The sequence below is a fragment of the Propithecus coquereli genome, unplaced genomic scaffold (genome assembly GCF_000956105.1).
Source record: "Propithecus coquereli isolate 6110/MARCELLA unplaced genomic scaffold, Pcoq_1.0 Scaffold856, whole genome shotgun sequence".
NCBI lineage: Eukaryota > Metazoa > Chordata > Mammalia > Primates > Indriidae > Propithecus > Propithecus coquereli.
Genome location: NW_012154796.1, coordinates 125933 through 145569, shown reverse-complemented (window position 1 = coordinate 145569; position 19637 = coordinate 125933). Strand labels below are relative to the sequence as shown.

The 19637-nt window shown below is 40.4% G+C and overlaps 1 protein-coding gene across 1 annotated transcript in view; it reads right to left on the bottom strand.

Moving 5' to 3' along the window:
- The window catches only part of CDON (cell adhesion associated, oncogene regulated), a 59246-nt gene that overhangs the window by 17087 nt on the left and 22522 nt on the right, over window positions 1-19637 (bottom strand). Inside the window, exons 11-17 of the mRNA XM_012664063.1 lie at window positions 15781-15984; window positions 14040-14221; window positions 13461-13566; window positions 8734-8856; window positions 5216-5437; window positions 2995-3275; window positions 234-313 (exon numbers count right to left, since the gene is read on the bottom strand). Coding sequence (XP_012519517.1) covers window positions 234-313; window positions 2995-3275; window positions 5216-5437; window positions 8734-8856; window positions 13461-13566; window positions 14040-14221; window positions 15781-15984 — 1198 coding nt within the window. The remainder of the gene's footprint in view (window positions 1-233; window positions 314-2994; window positions 3276-5215; window positions 5438-8733; window positions 8857-13460; window positions 13567-14039; window positions 14222-15780; window positions 15985-19637) is intronic.

Below are 19637 nucleotides of genomic sequence, written 5' to 3'. Positions count from 1 at the left end.
AGTGAGAAACAAAGGCTTTACTATTGTCACTACACAGCTAAAGAAACGGAGGCACGAAAAGATACACGTTATAAAGCAAGGGCAAAAAAACAGTAACACCTTAAACTTAAGACTGCAGATTCTGAGCTTTATATCTCAGGTAAAATTTGAAGAACTTCCTTTGCTGAAGGAAAAAAATAAAAGGACGCACATGCCTCATCCGCAACAGCTTGCGCCAACGCGTATCAACACACCTGTTGTTGTTCCGGCAGTTTCGACAGCTGGCACACTCCAGAGGGTCGATCCGAGGTGCTGCGGTGCACGCTCCGCCACCCTGCACGGGAGGGAGGGGCAGGGAAGAGAAAACACGGGAGGGTGCTGAGGGTGCCACAGACCGGCGGCCAAAGCATCCCAAACACACGCGCCGTGGTGGCGGCAAACGGGTGCGTGGCACGTTCAGCCAGCCCCTCAGCGAGGCCACGCCGACCACAGTTGGCCCGTATTGACACACGGGTCTCATTAGGGCTCTGCACGATATTAAACTGTATTCCAAACACTTAGCTGCCATGTTTTTCCATGTTTTCTCTGTTCTGTGCTGAACAGAGGCAAATAAATGAAAGGAAAAGTTTAGTCACTTCCCTTCCAATCTAGTGGGCCCAAAACGAGCCACTACACATTGCAACCTGCTGCCCATCTGTGCTTTTCTAGCGGTCACCAGAGAACGTCGTGTGATGCCAGCTGGAGAAACGGTGTAAAATCCGTCTGAATGATATCACACGATAAACTCATCTCCATTTTCCTGTAATTAATTCGATCAGGGCTGGTCACTGGACTACACTAAGTTTTAAAACATGTTATATTTTTCCAGATGGGGTAGATCCTCAGCCAGCAATGACTTGGAGGGGTGTACTAATATTTTGATGTTGCTTTTGGCGGAAACTACCCAGCAGTTAAGAAAAATGCCCAGATTAACACATACCTCATTGTGAAATGCTCACTTGACATGCACAATGGCAAGAGTTCTGAAAAGATGAAGTTAAAAATTAAACTGGCCTAACGGAGTCAGAATTCTGCTTCTAGATGAAAAACAGCAGAACTGAATTTGATAAGGGTGGGAGTGGCTGTCATGCCGCGCCCAGACCCGAAGCCGGCCTTCGTGGTCAGGGAAGTTCAGGCGATTGTTTTCCTGGGATACCTTCCATTTCCATCCATCTCAGGACAACAGCCAGACTCTGAGCAAACCAAAAGTACCAAAAATTCCCCTCAGCATTCCTGATCCAACTAGAAACAGGAATCATTAAGAAAACATTGAGAGAAAAAATACATGCAGGCCACGAGGGCAAACCCTAAAGGTTCAGAAAATGAAGTTAACAACCTGTAGGGTAACAGGCTTATTTAAATCATCAAACATGTTAAAGTTAATTCAATGATTTTTATGATCACTAACATTTTTTAAATTTCTCCATTTCCTCCACCCAGAAAAGAAGAGTAAGAAAACTAAATGGGTTGGGATCACAGATGATAATTTCTAAACTGTACACCTAAGGGGGCAACTATAATTTAAATGGCAATTAATTGTTAAAAAAAAAACAAAACAAGTTCCGTGTTCAAATACTAAAGCAAACGTTAGCTTTATTTTTTCTTTTTATGGAAACAGCATGTGCTATTCAAACATGTGCTCACTCCTTCAGTTTACTTGGACAATGTTAGTAGTTTGGACTAGGAATGGTGACCAAAAAAAGTTTAAAAAGGTTGAATATAAGCCATGTCTTTCCACACAAAATAGTGAAATCATGATTCTCTTTTGGTAATGAGATGCGCTAAAGCAAATTAAATGTTTTTTCTACAGCATATGAAAGCTATGCCACATAAAACCATCAGATTTCTAGCTTTAAGACACAAATATATATTAAAGTTTTATTCTCTAGTTGTAATTATTTTAATAAATCTCTATTAAAGTTGAAGATGAAGAAAAACTCTTAAACTTCTTCAAATTTTAGCACATTGTAGGTTACAGCAAATTTATCTGTAATCAGAATGATAATAAAGACTAACTTAATGTTTCATTTGATCAACCAACCAAATTATCTATCTGATCAAAAATAATGCGAATGTACACCCAAACAATGCAGTGTATCAAACTCCCCTTTACCCGCGTAAGTCTAAAATGTGCTTAGTCACTGTGTTCCCATTTCAGAAATTAAATTATATGAGCAAGTTTACTCTGAAATAAGGTCATTTTAAGGGTTTAATCACTTCTTGTGGCTAAAGAATACTAGTATTGTAAAATGCAAAAAGCTTACAGGCTACAAGAACAAAATACATTGAGCAAAACAAACAAAAGAAACCCACGGCAGGTCAGGAGTCTCGATCTGGCCGCCTGCAGAGATGCTTTGCACGGCCTATACAATGCTTTCGAAAATCTGAACTAGGTGCCAGCAGTAAAAATCTGGAGACTTCACCTAGATTTACAGACATTTTGAAGAATCAGAAAATCTAGCAACACTGGGCCGTAGGCCCCGCCAAGGTGACAACAGCAGGTGCCGAATTGCGGCTGCTTAGTGAAGACAGTGCTGTGCTCCCCAGGCTGCGGCTGCCTCTCATCCCAACTCAATGGTCTCTAGTTCCTGATTTGCCTGACTCTTCTTGGCATTTGAGTTTTCAGACTCTGCTCCAAATAAATCAAATTTAAAGTATTTGGTCTGGTCTATGCCTAATGGCATTTTCGTTTCATCTCAAGAACAACTTCGAGTCTGTTCTTTACTGGCATTCCACTTTCGGTGTTAGTAATTTTACAGCAAAAACTAAATTGGTGAATATAACTAAGACCTGATGATAGGAAACTTAGGAAGATTACTCTACATCAAGGGGCTGCCGGTGAGTGGTACGTATGTCCTATTGCGTTCAGGTACGCAGTGAGGTTTCTATCATGAAAACCCCAGTATGCTGGCCTTGTTCTTCTACACTGGCAGCCTGAGGCACAGAGAGGCTTTCGTTTATAATGAGGTCTCTTACGTTCACTAGGTGATGAGGATGTTCAAAGTCCACACGCGTCCTGGTTAGAGAGCTGCTGTGCCCGGAGTAAAGCCCTCCATTTAAGCTTGCGTTCACGACTCCGTTGACTCCACTTGCGACCTTCCGGTGCAGGTGTGAGCAGCCACCGCTGAGGCCACCGTTGCTCAGGAAGCCTCCATGAACATTTCTATTTATCCGGTTTGCTCCCGAGAGAGTGGCGTATTCCACCACCTGCCCATTAACATCTGACCCTTGGTAGAGATACCCCGGTGGGTCATACTCTGTTAAAAGAGAACAAACAAACAAACAGAGACACACACACACAAAAGTAAGATACTGAAAAGGACAATCTTCTTGCTTAGGAAGTTTTATTAATGGGAACTCTAAGAAACTATAAATAGACTAAAATAAAACATTTAGAAAATGTTCACTCAAAGCCTACTTGTGAGATATGCTTTAATAGAGTTCCTGCTGTTTTTTCTTTACAGTGTGGAGGTAGCTATGAACTATGAGTTAATTGTGATTTTGTTACTGGGAAGAGAAATGAACCAGGGAGAAATTATTCAAAAGAGAATGAACAAATTGAACAAGACTGGCAACACCAAGAAAAAGTGCTTAAACTCCCATATACTTAAAAGTGCTGAAAAAAAACTGTATAAAACAACAACGAAAGACTAGCTTTAGACAGGATTTCGAATAGCAATAAACAACAGTTTTAAGTAGAAGGATGGAGTTGTGTATACATTCACTGACTGTTCATATACATAGCTTTTTAGAATAGCCGACTTGGAGGTTGCGGGGTACCAAAGGCAAAAGGCTATTCTATTTCCCTATATTAAAAGCATTTAAACAACTGCCTCGAAATTCTGATTTCCAGAGGCACACCTACCAGATACATTTAGAAAAAGTAAAATATCCCTTAGAAAGTCTGTATCTAAACTGTACAGGATTTGTTGTCAGAGTTCTGATAAATTCTTCAAATGTACTAGAGCTTGCCAAGAATGGAGTAGGTGTCCCTCCGCTCCACAGCTGCTCCTATTCCTGTGCTTTCTTGCACAGGTGTGTACGGTCAGTACACCTGCTTGTCTTCACCAGACTTAACCTGTAAGAGGGCAGAGGTCACGCCTATTTTCCTTGTCATCATATCTCCGCTGTCCAGCACAGTGCCTGGCGCACAGAGGGCAGGCAATGAATATCTTCTGAATGAACACTGCCATGATGATTTTCCATTTTTAAGCATATTATCAGGTCATAAAGGGAGATGACTTTAATCAGGTTAATTTTGCTCCATCAGATTAATACTTTTCTTTTAATAACTCAGCACACAGTTACAATTAAAGGCAATGGCATTACAACCATCGGGAAAAGGCCCAACCCTTCCAGCCTGACACCACCACCACCTCGCTCCATGCCTGTCTCTTAGCAGGCACCATTCGATAAAAATAGATCATTTCCCCCCCAAACTATTAACTAAAAAGGGACCACAGGTGGGGACTGACTGACAGCCACTGCCAGTATCCTCCTTTGCTTCTATTCTAGGGCTAAAGGGGAAACCAAAAAACTTCCTCCCACCAAAGACCAAAATCCCTACTGGACTTGATTATCCTATTTTATAATAGCCGGGAGAATGGGAAAGGTAGGAAGGTGAGGTGAAGAGGACTGAAGCAAGAGAAAAGGGAAGAGGGGTTCTAGATCATTTGTTTCCCAACAGTGCCTTCGACTGTTCAAGCACACCTATTACCAGACACGTGGGAGAGAGGATGCCACTCTGGAGCAGTCTTGGTCCATCAGGTACAGACGGTAACTTAGAAAAGTCTTTACCACCTGCCTTACCATCATAGCTCTTCTATTGCCGTTGACAAGATGTGCACCAGCACGAAGGTGTTCCTACTGCAGTTCCAGAGCTCGGGCTTCAAGTACGCATCCTCTTTGGTGGTCCAACAAAGCCAGAGCTTCCCAGCACTAAGTCAGCTATTTACTCAGAGACCTTCTCAGTTTTGGCTTTGGTGTTTATGTCTACTGGGCAATTGAATTTGATGCTCCACTTACTTTGGCTGACAGCTAGGATAGTTTTACAGTCATCTCCTCTGAATGAAGAGTGTCTAACGTGTTTCACACCACGACACTGATGCACAAAAGTGTTCGGAATTAATATTTATTCTGACAATATTTTTCTATCCATTTTTAGAAAGAGAAAAGGAAAAACTCATGAATGACTCACTCTGTATGGTATTCTGTTGGCGATTCTTCCACAAGCACATGGCAATGAAAGCCATAAGAATGAGGACCATGACCCCCAGCACACAGCCCACGATCAGGTACAACATATCGCTGCTTCTGGCAGGGCTGGCTGCAGGCCCCATGTTTCCTCCACCTCCTAAAGAATTCGGAGGGGTACTCAAGTCTTTGACGGGATAGTCAGAAGCTCCAGGAACACGTTTCACTAGTTGAAATATAAGGAAAACATGATGTCAGAGTGAACACAGACTCTAAGGAACGGTTTACTCTCCGGAGGAGGTCTGGTCAGGAACGCAAGCCAGTCTTGTTTACACTCGTTACTGAGATGATCTGACCACCAGTGAGTCACGAAGAGGGCTCCAAAGTTTAAGTATCTGATGTGCCAAAGTTTTAGTCCACAAATTTTAGAGAAATTCTAAGAGCAGAGAAACATATGCACTTCATATATCCCAAACTGCTACGGCATTATCTGCTAATTGTTCTTATAGAAAACTCTCAAAGAGTTGAAAAAAAGTATTTCAACTTCTCGATGGAACAAAAACTCCTTTATATCTGATCTATTTTGAGCTGAATTGGACTCAAAATTACATATTTTATGCTTCTACTGTGTATAAAAACATCACTACCAGTAGGAGAAGGGATGGCTTTGGACTGTTCCCCCAACTCCACATATAATGTTAAGCATCCCCAAAACAAAGACTTTTGGAGTCCACATAAATGTTTTACTTTTACCTAATTCCTTGCTATTCTGGGTAACAGTGATAACAAAACCTAATAACAGGTGGGACTCAAACCCCATTCTCTCATCCCTAAATCGTATGTTCTTAATGCTCTAAATGTCACAGAAAAGCAGCAAAGTGGTGCGCAGCCTCGTCTCAGACTGCCTGGGCACACATCTCAGCGTCACCATTTCACATCAGCCACGTGACTTTTATCTCCACAAACCCAGTTCCTGCACCTGGACGACGGGGATGATGACAAGAGCTCTGTCATTCGGTCACGAAGAAGAGTAAACGAGCTCAGCTACACAAGCGCTTAGAGCCCGGCACACGGTGGTGTTCAATCAATTTTGCTGTTGTTATTAGCTCTTATACTATTAATACTATACTACGTATTTCCTATATATATTATATACGATACATTCTATGGGGCCTTACAAGCCACGGGGGCAAAGTAGCCTCTTAAAAATTTACTTTGCAAATGACATTAAATTGGGGCTCAATTTTCTAGCAACATCAACTACACAGAACAGGGCTGAGAATAAGGAAAAAAGAGGCCGTCTTTTAAAGGAAGGGGGAGCTCTCCAGTAGAGAGAGTTGGATGGATATTTGGCAGAGACTTCAAAGGAAATTTCTACTTCAGGTGGTAAGTTGGATTCTACAATTCTAAGGTCCCTGCCAACCCTAAAGGAAACACACAAGTTTCTGAGGCACGATGGATGTTCCGTATCACACAGTAAAGATCATGGTTACTCATGGCGAAGTCCTTCAGGCTTAAGCACTCTTTTTTTATTCTTAATTTATTTGTAATTCTACCAAGCTTCCTGATCTGCTTTCCAACCTCTTGCTAAAGTTAAAAACTCAGGACAGACGGCTTGCACTGGGGGTGAGACAGAGCTATCAACGTCAATAAGGAGAGACAGGTGAAAGCTTGAAATGAGAAAGGTCAGATGAAAAACACAGAAGCCAAAGAACTCAAGGAAAAATCACAGCAGTCTCTGATCTTTCATGGGAAGGGAAAATGGTCAGCCTTCAACACCTCAGTTATTCCTGAAAACCTTACTAAATTGCTAAAAATAGAGCAATCATTGTTCACGACAAGAACCTGAAGTCATGTTTTTTTTTAAAGGTTAAATTATGTATCATATCTTCCACCTAAACAGGCTGGGAACTGTGTAATACGTTTTATAAAATCATTCACTATGAACAGTGAACATTTTTTAAAAGTTTTCTGTTTTTCACTGATCTGAAAGTCTGTAGGTAGAACCCTTCCCTAGCAAAGTCAGATAACGAGGTATACTATTCTAAACACAGATATACTATCACACTATGATAAACAACAGTTATAATATCGTTGCCTGTGTGTCATATTTTGTCTGGCTAGATTCTTAAATGCTTTGGGGACAGAGATGATATATTTCATCTTGATTTAATTTTACTCCAAGTATCTCATTAACACATGACAGTGTCTAGTACGAAAGGCACTCAAATATATGCTAACCCGAAGAAATTTGAGGTAAGCCTAAAGGTCTGTGTATATATATGTTTAAATGTGGATTTAAGATGTGAGTATTGCAGCAGAAACACACATGATACTGAATTTAAAAGATGGAATTAAGCCATGGCTTTATAATTTAATCTTTCTGAGCCTCTGTTTCCTCAATTTTTTAATTTATTTTTTCATGTTCTCATTTTTAAATAAGGATAATAAAATCACCTGTAGCAGACACTGATGGCTGCCCAGCTCATTCAAGGCCTTCTTCAAGCCAGCAGAGCCCCAGTTTTGTTGAGGTGCCCACCCAAAGCCCACATAACCCTGGGTAAATTCAGTGAATGGTCTGGGGGTGGCGTGTGACTGAATTCTGGTCAATGAGACCTGAGGGGAGATCTACTAGAGGATGTCGGGGGACATTTTTCCTTGCTCTTAAAAATAGACACTGTCAGACATTACAGCACCTAGATGTGAAGCCAGAACCGTGGCGAGCTGTGAGCAGTGCCAGGCTTGTGGGGCGGAGCTGACAACCGGGAGAGGGCAGAAGAGAAACAGAAAACAACGAGCCCCTGGATTAAACAATCGTGGAGTGACTTACCTACTTCTGGACTTCTTATTTTGGGGACAATACATTTCCTCACTGTTGAAGCCTATCTAGTGGGGATTTCTGTGTTCCTTGCAGTTGACCATATCCCCGAGGTTGCTGTGAAGATTAACCGAGACAGTGGACAATGCCCACATTGGCTGTTTCTATTATTCACCAGTGGTGTTTTCTGTTTTTAAAGATGGTAACGTTTTATGGTTCATCTATGTACGCAGACGGAGTTGAGAATGACAATTTAAAATTAGCAACTGCTCATTCTCAGCTTAACTACTACACTTAATTAAACAAGTACTGTAACATCTATCTGTCATTCAAGAAACCGCTTTAACCATGTAGTGCTTTTCCTTAATATTCTAATACTTTTGTCAGTATTCTAATTCTCACAGCAATCTCAGAAAGAAGTCAGCAAATATTTCCATTTTCTTCACGAAGAAAAAGAGAAGGGAAGTGATTCACTAAGAGACACACAAAAATTAATGAGCAGAATGCTTATGTGAACTATTTTTTAGACAAATGCTGTAGCCAACATACTGTTCTTCTGTCGGGAAAGTATAACGTGTGCACCTAGAAAACGGTCCGAAGCAGAAATTTCCTCAGGTAAATACATCCGTAGTCAGAGCAGTAATCCAGAGTTTGGAATTCCAGCGCTGTGCAGGGAAAAAGCACAAATTCTCTCCTTCTCCTACCTTTAGTCTCGCAGATCATCACGTTGCTAAATTCGCTCTCTCCTCCTTCGTTGAAGCACTGCATTTTAATGTCGTAGGAGGTTTCTGGCTGCAGGTGGCCAATCATGTGCCACTGCTTTGAACCTGCAAAGGAAAAGTGAAAGAAAGCTTTACATTTAGTACGACCTCCACGATGACGTCAACATAATTACTTAATATATTCAGAATGAGGCTGGAACAACATCCATCGATCGCCATCTGGTATAGTTTGTGCAATAAAAATGTACTTACTGTGACATATTTTAGTAATGTGCCACAGATAAATAGCATTTCTATTACGTGGCATGAAAAAAGATGAAGAGAAAAAGTATACTGAATTAAAGCTACATTTGTGTGTTGGTAGTAATACTTGTTTCATTAAAAATAATCAGTGGTGAGTTTTTCATAAAGTCTATGTTACTCTTGTACTTAGGTAAAAGAAAAACCTCAAGTCCTTTGATCCTATTTCAACTCATCAAGTCAAATCACTATCCCACCCACCAAAAAGCAATACTATACATGAGATCAGCAAACGGTACGTTACCCAGAGCAAGTGACCAGCGACAAGAAAGGCCTCAGTGAACCTCTCGATTCAGTTGCAATGGCCACCGCATGAACTGCCATGTAAACAATCACCTGAACAAACTGCTGAGAACCATCAAAAAGCAAAACCTACCACGGGAAACCCTCAGCTGCGGCTCCCACCACTACTGTGCTTTTGAGTCAGGGTCCCCGAAGCACACAAACATCTCTAACCGAATGAGTCCGTTATCCCTGGCACTCGGCCAACATTTCATTTGGAAACACTCCTAAACTGGACACTCCCATATAAATCACTCTCATTTTCACTTCCATGGACCTATGACAGACTTTCATAAACAGGGACACCTTTGCCAGATTTAATTAACTCTTCAAGTACCCTTAACCCTCTTAGGAAATATCTCTTCGGACTGTTTCCACTGTTTCTTAGAAACTCAAGCATACCACCAACTGATGTAAGAACAAATTAAAGGGGGAAAAAAACACAAAACGAAACCACGCACACGAGTTACACGACCAATATCACCAGGCTCCTGTCTAATTCAACAAAGACAGAAATATTTCAATCCGGAAGCACAACCCCCTTTCCAGGTTGCCAATACAAAACCCACATTCACACAGACCCACCTTTTATAAGGAAGAAAACCTGCTTGTTTTAGGATCAGGAGTCTCCAAAAGCTCAAGAAGGGAGGAATTCTATACCCCATTTTAAATGTAAAGAGGACCCCAAAATATCTTAATTTAAAAACTGGTTGAAACTGGAATAGACAGACCTACTTACTTCTAAAATCCAAAAATTTTCCAAAGAGTTCTATTTTTTCTCTAGCCTTAGGTCTTTCCTGACCTGGCCCTATACTCACCTAACTACAGACATTGTCTTGAATAATTACTACACTAGATTTGAAATTTTCCTTTCATAGCACTAGTAAAAATAGAATTAAAGTCGGTTTCTAATATGTTGCTAATAAAAGAAAATACTTAAAATGATACATACCTTGTGAGATTAATATTCCATTACTATGATAATTTTTCCAATGGCAAAAAGTACAGAAAATACCAGCAAAGAGAAAAAATTTTTACTGGTCATTGATAAATAAGACAACTAACTGCATTATTAGATTTAAAATCAACCAACCAGCACACATCCTTTGCTTAACAGGTAGTTATTTTCCAAAAGGATACTTTAGAGAAGGTAAGGGTTTACTGTAGAGAGAAACCAAAGCACAGACTTAAAGATCAGAATGACTGACACTTTGATTTATTTGGAACTTGATTTAACTTTACAAGATAAAAATATTCAACACGAAAGCAATACTATGCTGGAATCATTTATAATTCACCAAAATGTGGAACTTAATTCAGAAAATAAGATAACTTAATTGTCCTTCTCTTACTATATTCTTTTTTCTTTCTTTCTTTGTTTTTTTTTTTTTTTTGAGACACAGTCTTGTTCTGTTGCCTTGGGTAGAGAGCAGTGGTGTCATCATAGCTCACAGCAACCTCTAACTCCTGGGCTCAAGCGATCCTCCTGCCTCAGCCTCCTGCGTAGCTGGGACTACAGGTGCGCACCACCATGCCTGGCTAATTTTTCTATTTTTTGTAGAGATGGGGTCTCGCTCTTGCTCAGGATGGTCTCAAATTCCTGACCTTAAGCAATCCTCCTGCCTCTGTTCCCAAAGTGTTCTTAATGTATTCTTTTACAATTTGAGTTTCAAATTTTTTCGAAAGCTTAAATCTGGGGTCAATACATATAAGTAATCTAAAACTTTTAAAGAAAATTTACATACAAAGGATGGACACTTTTGCTCCTGGGTTTGGGAGAATAGACCAATAGTTTCCAACTGCCACAAAAAGAATTCCATATGCACAAACTTGAAAATAAGGAATAAGCAAATTACACAGCACAGTGAAGCCCACTTAAACATCTAACTGCTCAGTATACTACATTTATAAACCAGTTCTCTGTGAACCATAAGACAGAACTCCCATTTGTAGGCACCACTACTAGATTGAAAAGCTTCTTTATGCTAATTTCCAAGTTCTGTGTTCAATATTCACATCACAGAAATTTGTAGAAGTTTGAAGATTTGACTAGAGAATATACTTTAAAAACTGTTTACCAGTGGATACTTCTAGAGGGCAGAACCAGGAAGGGTGAAGGCAGGAGAGCCAGGAAGGCAGAGAAACACAGATGTTCATTTTATTTACATTCGCTGGTTCAGAACTTAAATATTTAACCTCTGCCAAAAAGTTTTAAAAATGAAAAGTGGCATCCCCACTACCCTAAACCAGCTGAACTAAAATGAAGAACTAGATAGGACCAAAATACAGAATAGTGATAGCTATTATTTTTCTAATTCTTTTTTTTAAATAGCCTTTTTATTGATGTAAAATCTGCCCACAGAAAAGTCCACATAACTGCACAGAACCGTGAATGCTCACAATCGGCACACACCTATGGCGCCAGCACGTGGGTCAAGAAAGAGAACACTGCTGGCCTCGCCCCCTCAAGACAGCTACTGTGGTAACTGCCAAGACCAGAATACTTTTGTCACAAAAAGGTATGGCAGAAGAGAAACAATTGCTCCTCATTCAAAAAAAAAAATTTATTGAGCACCTACTATGTGCTGAGTATTAAAACTCAGATCATAAAGTTTTCATTACATTACAAAAGTCATTCTGTTGGTTGAACATTAAAAGGGCTGCTACAATATTTAAAGAAATGTGATAGAGCATACTTAAAGTAATTTATTATAACAAAAACTATACGCAGCATTTGATGCCAATAAGTTGTATGAAAGATACCCTTGGCTGAGGGCAATTTTCTGACATGATTCATTACGATGTTGAGTATTTCAAAGAATCAGAATCTTGGAGTGAAAATAGGCTTTGGAAGAAGGCTTCCTGCCAAAGCAAGAATCCCTTCCAAGACATTACGAGAAACAGGCGCCTACGTCCTATTGATCATTTCCAAAATTATGGAGTCTGTTACTTTGTGAGGGCATCTATGTTTAAATGCTATGTTAGAAAGTTCTTTCTTACACACTTTCTTGTAACCTCTCCTCCCCCAACTGACTCGGCTCCTATTCCACATAACACTCCTGAGATGTTTGAAGACAGTCACCATGTTGCTTCTTTTTTCCAGCCTGAACACCATAGACATCCCATTGTTCTCTCTGGACTCCACTGATGCGTTAATTCAATACTAAACACCTCACCATTGTAGGGGCTGGCGACATAGCAGTGGGGAAAAAGTCCCCTCCTAACGTTGAGTAGAGGAGACAAACTTTAGGCAAATATTCCAAACACACACAATCTCTCTTTCTCACTCACACACACACACACACCATGTATTTAAACTCTGATAACTTCTATGACATTAAGATAAAGCGTGTGGTTAGAAATCATTGCAAGGGCACCTCATGCAAATGGGAGGAAGTTATCCGGGAAGGTTTACCTGACGAAGCGGTGTTTAAGCACAGAGCAGAGAACAGCGGGAGCACCCAGACAAAGTGATGGGGGCAGAGCACAGCAGGCAGCAGGAACGACCCGTGCCAAGGTCCCGAGGCAAAAAAACACTCTTGGTGTGCACAAAGAAACCGAAAGGCGGCTAGAAAGGGAAGGGTGCAGGAGACGTGGCTGAGGGTGAGGCAGGAACCAGCCTGGTCCCGTGGGGCCTCCAGCCACATGCAAAACTCTGGGTTCTGTTTCAAATGCAGTAGGGAAGCAGTTTCAACACAGTTCACCATCTTGGCTGTTTCCTTTTTCTCTACGTGCATTCCAATTTCTCTGAAAGTGGGTAAGATACTTAAGATGCGATCTTTCTAGTACAGACTTTAATGAAACTGTTTGAGTGAGACATTTATTTTTTAAATGTGGTGAAAGGTCACATTTGATTTTTATATTCAGGTCACTGTTCACTTAAACAAAACAGAAATAAAAATTTTTTTTTTTCAGATGAGCTGCTGACAAATCAGATCTTCCCCATACTTCTGTACCTGTTTCTGCAACCAAAAAGGCAAGGTATTATATATAAAAAATTGGAAAAATTGGTTTTCTTTGGGACAAATTCAACAGTAATAGAGCATACGCCATTCCATTCTTTACTCCATCTTAACCTGGGGGATGCATTTCACAACATTTAGAAACCCTCTCCCGCCAAAGCTCACCTTCCACGACATCTCTCTTGTAATCACTGTCGTTGTCGCTATCTGTTGGTCGGTAATAGATATAAAATCCTTGAATAGGAGTGTTATTGTTACTTGATGGAATGTACTAAAAAATAGGAGCAAAGACTTGTCAAAGACAAAAATAAATAACTTTCACATCCACTAACATATATTTGTCTTTGTGGTAAACAGCTTCATTTTGCAAACATACTTAATGCAATTTCAACTTAATTCAAGGGTATTCGCAGGTATTAGCAGCATTTAGCTTATTGCAGGGTTGAACAAAAATAAAGCAGTACAATAGACCCAAAAGCATAAAAGTACATTTGGTTCAAAATGAATTAATCACAGGATGACAGTTAATAACACTTGGATGAGAGCCGAAGAAACAACAATTTTATTTTTAACCCTGCCTTCCTTATAATACGTGCTTTTAGACAAATATTGGTATCCTTCCACTTCCCCTCAATTAAAAGTTTAAAAACTTATTGTCCACAGTATCGTGTCACGAGAATATTAAATTGATTGTTAACATGACCAAATCAGAAAATCTTCCCATTCAAGAAGACATTTACTTACTGTCCACTTCAGCATGATCTGAGTATCACTGACAGCCTCTGTGTACGCGATGTGAGGTCCGGCTATTGGACGGTTGGAAAACCGGTTGGGGAACCCAGCCACCTGGTAAGGACGAGACGCTGAACTTCGAAAACTCTCACCATGATGGTTGATAGCAATGACCCTAAATTTGTATGTTGAACCTTTGGGGGGAAACAAAAACAAAACAAAAAACCCATAACTAAAAAAAAAGCTATAAGTAGACAACGGAAGGTAGCATAGTTAAAATATGACAATTGTGCGTAAGTACAATAAAAATAATGTATTCTGAAGCCTGTCTGGTAAACAGATTTCACCCCACTGGCCAATTTCAGTCAGCTGGGAGTGGCTGCTCAATGCACTGTGTTCAAGATCCAAGACCTTCTCAGGGGTCCCCAGGAAAGAACGCTGCGAAAGATCGATGCCGTCTCAGGGAGGGAGCAGGTGGAGAGTGAGAAAGAGGACATTTACTCTTTGCCGCCCCATTCCAAGTCACACCCATCAAATACAGCATTAAACACAATCGAAGTGTCTGTCCCCAAAACTACGTTCTTTTCACTTAGAAAGAAACAACTGAAGCGAAGGTTAATATGGTGAATACATTTATCACGAGGCACTGTGTGGGTAACAGCGGATGCCACTCTGGCTTCATGGCTAATAGGATAAAAAGGAGCAGATTTAAACTCCAACAGAAGGAATTTATTTGGATTAGATATTAAGAACTTAAAAAAGTGCTAAGGATTGTGAATGTCTGAAAATTTGAATCTAAAGAATAAATTCGAATCCTAAAGCAAGTTTCCTAATAACTCTAAAATAATCATTGGGCTTCTGAAGACACCGTTTTCTGTCTATAAAACATGACTTGGCTTTGCCTACATTGAAAACTGCGATCTTTTCCCAACTATACCTACACGTTCCTACGCTCCTCATATTACCTGTTTGGACAAACAGGTATTTGCTACTAACGTACATTTAAAAGTCCAGAAACAAAAACGGTCATGAAACGTAAACAAATAAAAGTAAGCAAAATTTGTTTATCTTTTTTCTCTTTTACAATTTACATTCTTCCCTATATCCTCAAGATTTTGATGGGGAGAAGGGGTGGTTCCTCTGTGGAAACAAAACTGATAGAACAAGTGTTAATCGTTGTCTTATTTTCCTAAGACTAAGCACTGAGTATCGTTGTGCAGAGATTCAGCATCAGATCAAACAATTTTAACCAAATAACAAGCAACCTTCCTCTTAACATGCTCTGCTGTAGCAAAACACACACACACAAAGATGTTCACTGCATTATTGCTAACTGCAAACCAGTAGAAACAAACAAAACCCAGAAATAAAGAATCAAAAAGTTAACTATGGTGTATTTACACATACAGAAGATACACAACTATTAAAAGTTGAGCTTGTGAAGAATCTTAATGATATTGGAAAATGCATATGATATAATAAGAGGGAAATGGGGTAACAAAACAGTGCTTAAACGGCGTGATCTTGGTTGGTATTAAGAAGAAAAAAAAATATACCAAAACATAAACAGTGATTATCTCTGGATCGGTAGATTTCAGGCGACTTATTCCCTTCTTTATATTTTCTTTATTTTCAAATTTTTATACAATAAGCATGCATTACTTTAACAATTAGAAAAAATGTAAGATTATTTAAAATATGCATCTAACATTAGTGCTGATGGTAAAAAAAGGAAACGTTTGAATTTTACTACCTGGTTCTAAACTGCGAACTTCCACAGAAAGTTTAGAAGGAGGGATATCTTCAGCTGCCACCAGCCAATCACTAGTCCTCATTCGTTTGTACTCAACCTTGAAGGCAGTGATTGGAGAACCGCCATTTGCCCTCGGAATCCAAGTGACGTAGACCGACGTCTCTGAGGCGGTGGAGACAGTAGGCCGATCTGGTGCCTCTGGAACTAAAAATGGAAACATTCATTTCAATAACCCATGGCATCAGGGACAGAATAATTTAAATAAACTAAAGGGATAAATCCCAAACCTCGTGTTACTAAAGGTTCTTAACCAAACTTTTTGCCAGAATTAATAAAATTACAGCTATCTTCCTGTCCTCTGTTAAAAGCGAATGGGGCCTAGGCACAGCAGCTCACACCTGTAATCCCAGCACTTTGGGAGGCCAGGGCAGGAGGATCACTTGAACTGAGGACTTCAAGACCAGTCTGAGCAACACAGAGAGATCCTATCTCTACAAAAAATAGAAAAATTAGCCAGGCATGGTGGCAGGCACCTATAGTCCCAGCTACTCAAGAGACTGAGCTGAGGCAAGAGGATCACTTGAGCCCAGGAGTTTGAGGCTGCTGCAGTGAGCTATGATCAGGCCACTGCACTCCAGCCCGGGCAAAAAAAGGCCTATCTCAAAAAAAAAAAAAAAAAAGGGAATAGGATGGCCAAACACAGGAAATAAAAGGAATGAGAATAAAATAATCTATAAACATGACAATTAGCTCTGAAAAACTGAAAGTTAATGAGTATGATAATTTTGACCATGCTACTTTAAATTCATAACTAAAACAATATGTAAATAATTATTATTTGGTGTTTCAAGTCTGATTGTGGTTATAATTTATAATAAATTTTTATGGTTATGTGTTTTCTCATTTAAATGTTTTTCTTCATTCATCCAAGCTATTAAAATGCATTCAGTAATCCACTGATTATTATATTAACCATTAACATTATATCCGGCCTTAATATACCTCAAGGCTACAGGAGTGCTATTCCAAAATACAGACTGCAAGCAGCAAATGCAGATAAAATCCGACTGATAAAATCAATACCGACAATAGTGGGAAAAGGGAATGCTGCTTAGGACGAAAGCAGGAAGACTGGATATGTAGTTAAATAAAGACAGGTGCTATCCGAAAACAGGTGACCCACACGAACATGTGGGAAAAGGTGGTCAGGGAGCTAACACTCAGCAATTTCCAGTCAGCACTGCCAAGGAGAGGCGACGCCCTAACCCACACACCAGACAGCCTGGGGCCCAGGCCCTGCGGCAGGCGGAAGTGTCAGGAAGAAGCTCCTCAGCCATGTGCAGCAGGCACCCAGCCCCTCCTGGTGACCCAGCAGGCTTGAGGTTGTAACTAGCGTCCCGCTAGGTTCCTACAAGGAAAGGCTGCTGCCAGAAACAATCCGGTCCACGGGACGGTGTTCTGGGTGACATGGACCGCCTGTGAGTTTTGTAGAAGTGAGCTGGTTCTCAAGAGACCAAGGAACTTCCGTCACGCTGATAATCGAGCTGCACAGCTGGACGGCGGGGGGCCAGCACTGGGCTATGGTGACACTGCTTTCTCCTCAGCCCCGTCTCTACCCAGCCTGTGCCATGCTCTTCAACTGAACACTCCCCTTCTGCCTCAACGCCTCTTGAATGATGTCGAATGTGGTACTTGTATGGAGAAAACTGTGGCATTTTAAAAACAGATTGCTTGAGGGATGAAAAGAGAAACACAGTCGAAGCAGGCAACTCTGAGTGATACTTACTGTATTCCTTTCAAGATAGAAAGCAATGGAAACAGAATGAATAGAACTGTTAGTGAATCTCTCTTTTAATACGAGAAAACCAAACAAATTCTTATGTTGATTTATCTCATCAAACACCACAGATCATACAGGAAAAGAAAGTTATTAGGGAAAACGTCTCTGCAGAGAAAAATATCTTCGACCTCTAAAAGAAACAGCACGTGACCGTTTACAAGGAGAGAAAGAACACTGCACTTAGCAGCCTGGGTGTGAGTGGCAGTTCCACCGCTCTCCGCATGGTCTCAGGCATGCTGTATAACCTCCTTGAGCCTCAATCTCCTAATTTGTAAAACAGATATGTATACAGATTTTGTAAAACAGATATATATACTTATATATATATATATACTTCCCTCCTAAGTCTGTTATGAAGATTAAATAAATCACTTCTCATGGTTATCTCTGCTTGGATAACTCCAAGTTCATGATTTCCAGAACTGAATCCATCATATTCATCTAAAAACTCCTATCAGCTGTCTTTGTAAAGGGTCCCTAGTTGCTGAAGCCCAAACACCATCCTCCCTTTCAGTGTGGATCCCCCCCCATCTCTCACACAGGCCCCCCCCATCCACGCCATCGCTCTCCTCAGCATTCCTCTAGCCTAATCTTTTGCCTTTCCTCCCTTCTCTCTCTCTAAAATCCTTTAGGGTTCATACAGCTTTCAGGGAGAGACTGAACTTTCAAGTGTATCATACCAGGCACCTGCATGCCACCCACCCTGGCATCATACCCCACAGCACCCGGTCACACTAAATACAATCTCTAATCTCTAAATCTCTAGACAAAACAGAACATGTCCGTCAGTCTATCTCTTGCACAAACAGATGTCTTTTCTTGGGTCTTCATCTAGCTGTATCATTCTTGCCCTTCGAGACTCGGCTCAAGATGCTGGGGAGCTTCTATCACCACTACTCACCCCCCCTCCCTCGAGCGCGTGGCTTGGATATGGCTCTTGCGATCCCTTAACACCAAGGGTACGATCTCAAGCATAATGAATCAAACAGTGTATCCGTCTGTATTACCCACTGTGTCGTTACGTGTCTAGGTGTCTATACCATCCACTACACTGTAAACTCCTTGAAGACAAGGATTATTTTACCCTGGCAGTTCCGGCATTTAGTACAGTGTCCGCCAGAGGGTGTGTGAAATAAATAGTCAGGATTTTGCTTTTCAGGTGTTGGTTTTATTCACGCGAAGTTGCTACTCATATAAGCAATCTGCTTAAGATAGATAAAATGTGTCTCGGAGGTGGAAGTCCTCATGTAAGAGAGGCTCCCCACGTGGAAGCAGCACGGTGCTCCAGGGGCAGTTCGAAGCGTCAGGACCTGCTTTTGTCTAAGGTCAATTCGTGGAAACCCATAAAAATATGGAAGAGAAGCCTAGAAATTCTTAGAGCTCCACAATGAAATTTTAAGTCTTTCCTAGATGTCCTGACATATTGGCACAATCACAAAAAGCACATTAGGCTGTAATTGTAGAACTCAGAAGTATGAGATTTAAATATTAAAAAGTCTTCTGAAAATTTTACTGCTAAGACATTGGCACAATCACAAAAAGCACATTAGGCTGTAATTGTAGAACTCAGAAGTATGAGATTTAAATATTAAAAAGTCTTTTGAAAATTTTACTGCTAAGACATTTAAAAACCGTAAGATTAACTAGATAGTAATAAAAGTGAACGCGGCATGTAACCTTTCAGTAAAATAACCTACCACGGGCACCACCGTACATTTCGGTAAGTTGCACACAAAAAAGTCAGACTTTCAGAGCTCAAAATATAAATTTAGTTTTCTTACCAGAAAGGAAACAGAAAAACGATTTTCTTGAGTTATAAAAACTTAGTACCAGAACATTTTGAATCCGAGTTTATTAAGATAAATGCCAATCATGACACTGAGTGGCCAAAGTTTAAACACCAGACATTAGAAATTGTTGAAACAGGACCTAAAAGAGCTCTCTGGTAGGACGTAGTCTGAATAATAAACACCCCATTCCACCCCACCTCCCCAAACTGAAACTGGTGAGTCACATT